At 36.2% G+C, this 9,999-nt stretch overlaps 1 protein-coding gene across 1 annotated transcript; it reads right to left on the reverse strand.

The window, feature by feature from the left end:
* Positions 1–9,182: 9,182 nt before the first annotated feature.
* On the reverse strand, positions 9,183–9,999 carry LOC129939658 (serine palmitoyltransferase small subunit B). The gene is made up of 2 exons (XM_056047758.1): positions 9,741–9,999; positions 9,183–9,662 (listed from the first exon to the last, which is right to left on the reverse strand). Exons 1-2 carry the CDS (start codon positions 9,838–9,840, stop codon positions 9,505–9,507), a joined length of 258 nt encoding a protein of 85 aa, XP_055903733.1. The 5' UTR covers positions 9,841–9,999; the 3' UTR covers positions 9,183–9,504.

The following is a 9,999-nucleotide window of genomic DNA, read 5'->3' on the forward strand; positions in this document are numbered from 1 at the left end:
GGTAACCATCTTTTTAATTTGATGAATCTTTACAGCGTTGAATATGGCGTCGACCTGCTGGCTACGGAAAAGCCATCGTATCCAAGAAGTACGACACCAGACTGACAGTTACAGACAAAGTGGGTAATCACCCTCGAAACTGCTTACAGACAGTCGAGTACAACAGTGATCACTGCGGATTGGCTGCTGTAATGCAGAACGAACGCGTGGAATTGGAGGAATACGTTGCAACGCACTCTTACAATTACAGTAAGATGCGTTGGCCTCGTTTCACCAACGCCTTAGCGAGAGAAATTCGTTCGAGTGCCATAGCCCCACCAAACAATAGAAACGTGACAAATACAGAAATTGACCAACATTTACAACAGATGGACGAAACAATAAAACGAACGATGGAACGGACAATCCCAAAGTACAAAGAACGGGACCAAATGGACGCTTACAGAAACGCGACAATTGACGCACTGCGTAGGCACAAGAGTGGCTTACTAACAAGACTCAAAAATTTGCACAGACGACTTACAGACCCACGCGACTTGGAGGTTAGGACACTGAAATCGTCAATAAAAAATGTCAATCTGTTGATTAAGGAGAACCACAGGCTATCAATTAACAAGTACTGGGACCGCAAGATCCGGTCAGTTAAGTCGAGTGACCCTAGTATGTTCCCAAAATCAACAAGATATTCAGGAAAAAAAACGACAATGACCTTCCGTGTCTTAAACTCCAAAGAACTGAAGAGAACAGAGACGTACTCAGGACAGCGCAAATAGATCCAGAGGAAGCCATCTTTGACGATGACTTTTACATAATTGAAGATCCGAAGGAAAAAGTGGAGGCGGTGGGAGCTGCTTTCCAGCAAGTGTACAAGGTGAATGTTAGCATTCGCCCCAACCACGACCTGGAAAACAGAGCCCTACTTAATCACTTTTACCTTCGCAATGATATGACACAATGGCGATCTGAGAACCGCGGTTTTATGCGGTTCAATGCGGTTCAATGACGATTCCTTGGCCAATGCCATAATCGCCGAGCAAACGGGAGCAAGTCCCTTGTTAGTGACGAAGGTTGAGCTTCAGCTCATCTTCAATTCAATAAAAAAGAAAAAGTCAGCAGGTGTCGATGGTATATCCAACGTTGTACGAAGACATTTACCGATGGAAGCAATTGACATTTACACCCCACTCTTCAACAATGCACTGAATAATGCATATTATCCAGTGCATTGGAAGACCGCTGTGGTTCATCCTCTCCCGAAAAAGGGAAAGGACAACTCGTCAAATCTTCGATCGATGAGTCTTCTTCAGAGCATCAGCAAAGTTTTCGAAAAGATCATTAATAGGGCTCTGACTAAGTGGGCTGCGGACAACAAAATTATTCCGGATAAACAGTTCGGGTTCAAGGCGGGTCATGACACAATTCATGCTGCGTCTAAACTCGTTTCTGATATCCAATGGAATAAATCAAAACAACAATGCACAGGTGCTGTTCTAGTTGATTTGGAAAAGGCCTTTGACACCGTATGGTTAGAGGGTCTTTACCTCAAACTGAGCAGGCTTTGGATAAGCAAGCCATTGTTGTATATACTTTATGATATGTTCAACGGTAGAAAGTTTGTTGTTAAAAGTGGCAATGTAATTTCTACCACAACATTCTCAATTAAAAATGGTCTTCAACAGGGAGCGGTGAATTCGCCGATTCTCTTCAGCATTTACACCAGCGATCTGATAGGTAGTCTTACAAAGGCAATTGCGTAAGCCGACGATCTAATTGCGTACAGAACGGCCCGAAAGGTTGAGGTTATTAGAATTCTCTTGCAGCGTGATTTCGACAAGATTCAGCGATTCCAGAAGTCGGAGACAATTCTGTTCCGTACCTCGTTGGCTAGAGCCACGAGGGATACTCGCAAGAATTGGCGCAAGATGGTCATTGTTGATCTTCAAGGGCAGCCCCTAGCGAGCAAAAGTGTAGTGAAGTACCTTGGTATCTGGTTAGATCAGTATTTATATTTCGACATACATATAATTACTGCTCTGACCAGGGCCAGAGGAGCCTTCGCTCTGACGAAACGGCTGTTTTTTAGCAGTCGGCTTGACCCCAGAGTAAAGGTAATTTGCTACATGGCCCTCATGCAGCCAATGATCGTTTATGGTTGTCCTGTGTGGTTCAACGTTGCCCCTTCCCAGATGGAGAAGTTTCGGGTGTTCGAGCGGCAGTGTTTACGACGCTGTACCGGTTTATATAGAACAGCCGAGTCTTCTTATGTGCATTACTATTCCAACGAGGTCCTATTCAACGGGGCTCGAATCAACAGAATTGACAATTTCGTGATAAAACTCGTTCGAGGTCACATTGAAAGAGCTGTCTTCGACCAACAATTTAATTTTAGGGGCGTTCTATCCGAACGACGAGTATTTTGAAAGTGCTTGAGCGGCTTCATTCCACCAGAGGCATTCCTCTTTTTGGACAAATGCGGTCTGATACAGGATAGATTGGCAGTTCCATTAATCTATCACGTCAGACGAAGAACCGTGGATAGGCGACTCCCATACAATCGGGACGTCATGGCAGAAGGCGGAGCAGAGCTCCTTCGGTTCAGTAGGGCTGTGTCCGAACGGGATCGAACTGATAGGGTGAAGCAGGAGAACCAGTTTTTGTGGCTTCAATCGTCACTTGATAGTGGGTAGTCGGGATGGGGTTTTAATCCTTGGCCGGCTTCTAAACTAATTTTATAGTTTAAGGGTTAAGTTTGAAGTGGGCAAAAAAAAAAAATAAAAAATAAATAAATAAAATAAAAATGTTATAGTTGAACTTAGAGTGTCCGTATGAGACCATTAAGTTAGTTGTAAGTTATGGATAATTAGGCTAGTTTTATGAATTTATAGCTTTAAGATAGGTTTAAGAATGAACTAATAAAAATGAATTAAAAAAAAATAAAGCCACGCAAGGGGTCTTGGGTTCAATTACTGCCTGTGCCAAATTAATTTAAAAAAAAAAATTTCGCGGGTACTGCCTCTTGCGAGGAATTGACAAATCCTTCAAGAGTAATTCTTGTCATGAAAAAGTGCTTTCTCAAATTAGCAGTTCGGATTCGACCCAAAATTGTAGGTCCCTTCCATTCCTGAAAACAGTACTCGCACACAGGAATGGTTGAGAGTTGTAAGTCACTAGGCCCTGGTTCCCAACGGACTGTTGCGCCACCCAATTTTGGAAAGAATTTTACTAAGCGAAAAAGTGTAAGCGACTAGTTCGTTTTGAAAAAGATTTGAATAGAGTGATTTTGTTCGACAATGTTTTATTCAACATAAGAAAAGTGATTTTTTGAGAAGAAAAGGCCAGAAAATATCTCTCCTTCATCCATGGCTCTTCTGCAAGAGTCTTGCAAAGAAAATCGCAATCTACTTTCATTTGTCAGAACCATAAAGAGGACTTATTTACATTCCGGGCCATCAACAAAAGCACCAAATAAGCCATATTTGCCAAAAAAATTGATTCACAGTGAAGGAGGGCATTTCCCCAAAAAAAATTCAAAATCAACTACGATGCAAGATATGCCACAGCAGAGTTCCATGGATATGTGAGAGGTGCCAAACTACTCTTTGTATCGAAAAAGAGTGCTTCAAAATATTTCATAACTAGGCAAGGAATGTACCCATATCTGGCCAGTGTACTCGTTTGAGTACACCCTTCTAAGGACCAAACTAAACAAAATATGTTTTTATAGTGTATTTTTGGTCAAATAAAGAACTTATTAAACATACATACGTTAATACACCCATAAGTAACACCAACCAAAAATTTATTTTATGTATTTAGTAATTTTTTTTGATTGTTTAAAAAAAATCTAGCTTATTTAAAGCTGCATAAATTTCGTCTGTTGTGTCTTCAGACTTTTGCAAATACAAATTTAACTTATCCAATGCATCTGCCACAACACGCTTTGAAGGCTGCTGAATAAGTTACTCTTCAACAGAAGTCTCGTCATCACTTTCAGTATTGATTGAAGTTGGGTTCAACTATCCAGAGCTACACTGCTTAACAATATCCTCGCCTGAAGGAAAGGCTGACGTACAAATATCGTTATCTACCTCCATATAGTCATCTAGAGTTATGTCCGTTGCTATATCACTCTGCCTTATCCATTCATCATATTCAGCTTCCATCAAAGCTCGATCTTCTTCAATATTATTGAGAAAAACAAGAGGAATGTCATCCTCTTCGTCCCATGTGAAAAATTGGCCAAAACCAGCTTTTTTTGAAGCAATTAGCTATAGTCTGACTTTTGACGTCAATGTCCCAAGTTTTTCCAACAGTATTGATACACTCAAGTAATGCGATATCGTGTTTTTTCCTGTATCCATATGCTTCAAAGTTTCTTTTAAGACTCTGCGGCGATAATGACATTTTAAATTTTCAATCAATGAAGAGTAAAACTTTTCTCCCTTTTTCTGAAAATTGCTTATCTAACTTAAAAAACCCATTTCTCAAAAAATTGTCCAGTCATCCACGCCTTGGAGTTTGCCTGTAATCAACAGGTAACCATTTAACACCGCGAAAACAACGAGGCTTGTTCCTTTTACATATTAAAAGGATTTTGAGTTTTTCAGATCTATCCATGTTTGCAGCCAACATTAAAGAAATCCGCTGTTTGCCCCCGTGACATTTTTCATTTTTAAATGTTAATGTTAAAGTATTTTCGGGTAAGCATTTGAAAAACAATCCCGGTTCATCAGCATTAAAAATATCGCATTCATCATACTTTTCTAAAAGTATTGGTAAAACGTCATTCTTCCATTAATCGCAGTCTTCCTCAGGTACGTCATTGCTTTTACCACAAGTTTTTTTTATGGCGCACTCCATGTCTAAAATAATGAGAGTTTACGTTGACAAACTAATGAATGCGTATTAATGACGTTTTTATTCGGTACCTTCGCTTTCAATTATCAAGCCAGCCAGTGCTTGCCTTAAAATCCGGTTTGCCTAATCGTCTTGCAAATTCGAGGGCCTTTTCTTTTATTATTACTCCAGATATGGGCAAGTTCTAATGCCTAGCTGCTGTAAACCAGTCGATGACTGCCTTATCCACATTTTCAACAACTGGTTTCTTAAATCTTCTGCCTATTCCAGATGACGTCCCAGATTCGATTGCTTATATACCGTTATAAAAACATAGAGTTATCGAAGTTTCCCTGCATTTCAATAATTTTTAAGAAGCTATTCGAAATTCGAATTTCAAAGTCAACATAATAATTTTTAAAATTTTTGATCGAAAAATGTTTTCGGAGTTAAAACTTGTAAAGCTGATTATAAATTTATGAAGTGTGATTTTTTTTAAAGGTTTATTCGTGTCTAGGCAGTATTGCTTTATAAACAATAATAATTTTAGTATTAGTTACTTTACTGCTTTTCAACATATTTTAAAAGAAAATTAATGCCATTTTTCCCCATTAGATTTCGAAACTTATTTCTTGCGTAAAAAATCGCGATTAATTTTTAATGGTTGGTAATTAGGAAGTCTCTGGTTGTCAAAGATCAACATATTTTAAAAGAAAGTTAATACCATTTTTCCCCATTAGATTTCGAAACTTATTTCTTGCGTAAAAAACCGCGATTAATTTTTAATGGTTGGTAATTAGGAAGTCTCTGGTTGTCAAAGAAAGCCTTTGTAAGGGATGACTCAGTAATTCAATGAATTTTCCCTTAAAAATAATGATTATAAATAATTTGTTTCAATTATTATTCAATATTAAACTAATTTTAATTGAAGGCTTCAGCCCTTTTTGTAATTCAATATTTGTCATATTTCTTCAAAATAAGCTAAATCCCAAAAAACTATATTGAAAAGGACCTTAAAATAGTCAACATTTGTTATGTTCTGGAACCCTCTTAAGTGTACACTAGGGCGTCCCGTAAATTTTTTTTGGAGTAACTTAACGAAAGACCCCTCAAAAGTTGAGTATATTATGGAAAAAATAAGAAAAAAAAATTCAGGGGTACTTTTGGGCCTCTACCGCGCCCTGAAATTTATTAAAATATGCAATTTTTCTTTCTATTTTTGTATTTTCAACATATTTTTTTTAAAGTTAATCCATGTTGACAGATGTAAACTTTATTTTATTTAGTTATTTAAAAGTGTCTTTAGCACTTGGGGCTAATATTTTGAAAGTTTGTAGTACCATTTTTTTTTTGGTTTTTATTAGACTTAATTTCTTAAAAAATGGTTAATTTGTCCTTATTAGGTACCTACCAATTAAACTATTCGTTCGTCGCAAGATTCCTTGATATTAATTTAGTAGTTATAAATTCTTTTAATTCGTATTCCAAAAAAAAAGTATAACGGATCTACCTAGTTAACTGGGGTCGCAAATTCAAATTAAAAAATATATCGATCCGGCAGCCACAAACATAATTTTTGTATGTATTTGTTCGATTCCCTTCATCGCTAGTAAAAAAAAGCCGCCTACTTGATTCTTTTTAAAAATTCAGTTTTCTGTGACGTTTTCTATAAAAGTTTTTGCAACTAGGAAAACTAACGCTTCGTGTTATAATTGGGTTTTATTTTTACTATTATTTAATCGTCTTTGTTAAAATGAGTTCTGGACCTCGTCGACAAGAAACAATGTGTCCCTTTTTCTGGCCCTTTAAAAAAAATCAGTTACCAACAGTGAAAGAAGTAATAAAATATGTTCTTTTGTCACAAAGCAATCTGAAAACAAAATATAATGGTAGAAATCCGACGAATTCCGACGAATTCCGAAGTTTTTCATTTTGTGAGTACAGAAATCGAAAATATTTGGAAAAGTGCGTCAATTCCAGTTGTGTAATAGTCGAATCTTACAATTAATCAAAATTCACTTCGATAAATATTTGACTCTTAAAAGATATCCTAAATCGAAAAAAATGTAAGCTATAACAGCAAATTGCAAGACTTTATCAATCTTTCAAGTACAAAATGGTTTGACATTGCAATTCAAAACAAACAATTCAGTGGAACCATCCGAGACAGTCTATATATCAGAGCCATCAACATCATCAGGTAAGCGCAATTTGCTTGATCTACCATCTGTAGCAAGAGTTTGCGACAGATACGGCCTTTCTGTCCGATCTGCTGCAGCGGTGGCTTCAGCAGTTCTCCAGGACGTTGGAATTATAAAAGCCAATAATGCCACTCTTGTTATTGATAAAAACAAAATACATCGAGCATTGTTGAATTCAAGAGACAGTTTATCAAATCAAAATGATATTATCTTACTTCGAAGTATATATTTTGATGGAAGAAAAGATAAGGCTCTTATTTCAGAGAAAAAAGATGGGCTTCATTATCAAAAACAAGTTCTAGAAGAGCATATTTCAATTCTTGCAGAACCACTATCAATATTCTTGGGTCACGTAACTCCGAAGCATGGTACAGGAAAAGAAATATGCAATTCAATTTTATATGTTTTTTAAAGATAAGGGATTTGATTTACAAACTATTCACTGCATTGGATGTGATGGGACTGCCACCAACACGGGTTGGAAAGCAAGAGTAATTCGTAACATGAAAATGGAACTAGGTCGACCATTACAGTGGGCAATATATTTACTTCATGCGAACGAATTGCCACTAAGACATCTTTTCACCAACTTAGATGGACCTACTTCGGGACCTCGTGAGTATTCTGGTCCGATTGGTAAGGCATTAAATGATTTTGAAAACACCAAAGTTCTTCAGTTTTCACCTGTTGTCGGAAATGTACCTGACATTGACCAAAAAATCGTAGATCATTTGAGTATAGAACAAAAATATCTCTTTGAAATGTGTCAAGCTATCAAATCGGGTTACTGCTCTCCGGGATTAGCAAATCCACAGCCTGGGAAAATGGCACATTCAAGGTGGGTCACAACGGCTAATAGAATACTAAGACTCCATGTGGGTTCCAGTTCTCCATCTGAGAATCTAAAAGTGCTTGTGGAATACATAGTCAAAGTGTAAGTACCAGTTTGGTTTTCTGTTAAAAACAAACCGTTATTGATAGATGGAGCCAATCACATATTTGATTTAATATTCTTCTCAAGATGGTTAACGCAAAATTTGAAATTAATCATCTATGCTGTCATTGAAAGAAATGCTTTTTATGCGCACCCCGAGAACCTTTTAGTGGCTATGCTCTTCGACAAAAGGCTTTATGTCAGAGAACTTGCTCTAAAACGGATCTTTAAGGCCACACAAAAGAATATATCGAACCGTATATTCAAACCACCAAATATAAAATTTAACGCTACTAGGCAAAAGCTTTCACTGTTAGTAAAACAAGAAGAACTCAAAATTCCGGATTTCCCATGTCATACACAAAGTGTTGAAAGATGCATCAAATCTGTGACTGAAGCAAGCCAATCCGTCATAGGAGCAAAATCAAGAGATGGGCTCATAAGGAACAAAATTGAATCCAGAATGAAAATGCCTTCTTTTAATTTCAAGGGCGAATTTAAAATGTGATGTTATATGTTTTTAACCGTTTTCAAGCGTTTCCAATATTTCTATTATTTCTTTATATATACATACATATATATTTTTTTTAAGAAAATACTATCTAATTTTTAAAATCAAATTTAACTTTAATTTTATAAATAAAACCATGAAGTAAAATTATAAAAAAAAATATAGTTGTTTTTTTCTTTTTAAAAATTTTCAAACGTCGGTAGAGGCCCAAAAGTTATGTCCGATTCAAAAAGTAAGTACATAGTCAGAATCTACTCGTCAATACGCAACTTTTGATACCCCTTTTGATGAAAAATTCGAGATTTTTTTTTCTCCATACAACGACGGGACGCCCTAGTGTACACTTCGCTTATTTTTGTATTTTATAATTTCAGTTATGATTTTCCCAATCAGTTTAAATGTAATAATTTTAAAATGAATTTATTTACTGAGAAGTTTTAAACATTTGTTGCTGAATAATTTCCCTTCCATAGAGAAAAGAATCAGGAACGGGCGTACAGCGCGAATTTTGAATTAAGGCTTTCCAAACATAGCCTCATATTAATGACAAAAATACTGGTTTGTCCTTAACCTAAAGAAAAAACTCATATTTCTATGAATTTGGTGGATTCTTGGATTCTCTTGTATCCAGTATTTTACTCTCACAACTTTTTTAAAATCTTATTTTTTGTTTTCTTTTAAAATCGCAAACAAAAACAACTTTATCTGTGTATTCATTAAAATAAGATAATCTATTTTAAGCATTTTATGAGAAACAAAGCCACAAAAATGAGACAAGAAGGTACAAATACAAATTTAAATTTCTACATTTCTATTTTTCTAGATTCATTTAATTTTTGTGTGTCCGTTTGTTATTTATATTTATTACGAGTATAACCTTAAAAACCTTTTCTTACAAACTATGCAAACAGTCTTTCGAAACACTGCATTTTTGAGTGACTCAGCTTACGCTGTCGCTACCGTCTTCGTCTTCATCTCCTCGACTATTCAAGTCCAAGTGCAGTGCTGGATCTAGAATCTTTTTATCTACTGCTGGACATCTTCTCGGCCTGGTAAGTGGGACTGTAGCCAGTGGAGGGCGGAAGAGGCGATAGAAACTGCACAAACGTCTCAATGTACTTAGGTAAGTATACAATGCTGGAGAAAGTGAAAAGCGCCAAAATGAACAGAAAGAATCCGTCTGCAAATACGTAAATTCAATTAAAAATTCCAGTAGCGTCCAATTTGCTTTGGATGGACATTGGCAAGGCAAACTAACTTATGAGTCTCTTTTCCCAGGGCTCGAACATATAGATGCATGTCACCATTTCGTATTGGAAGTAAAGATTTGAGATGTACTTTTTAATGGAATTGAACATTTTTAACTTATGTTTATTTGAGTGTTTACAAAATAAATAATATCGAGAGTTTAGGGTTATTCGAAGAAGAATATTACAGAAGTTTAACCGAAAATAGAAAAGAAAACAAGAATTTTGTTTTCGTTTTTGTTGTTGAAAGTTGAGAGAATGACAGATGAC

This window comes from Eupeodes corollae, chromosome 1, assembly GCF_945859685.1.
Source record: "Eupeodes corollae chromosome 1, idEupCoro1.1, whole genome shotgun sequence".
NCBI lineage: Eukaryota > Metazoa > Arthropoda > Insecta > Diptera > Syrphidae > Eupeodes > Eupeodes corollae.

What these genes read in the sequence shown, in the direction of transcription:
- LOC129939658 (XM_056047758.1), bottom strand. Translation starts at nt 9,840, where the DNA reads ATGTTCAATTCCATTAAAAAGTACATCTCAAATCTTTACTTCCAATAC. An exon ending in CTGGGAAAAGAGACTCATAA is followed by an intron (nt 9,663 to 9,740) that starts GTTAGTTTGCCT and finishes ACGTATTTGCAG; the next exon opens with ACGGATTCTTTCTGTTCATT.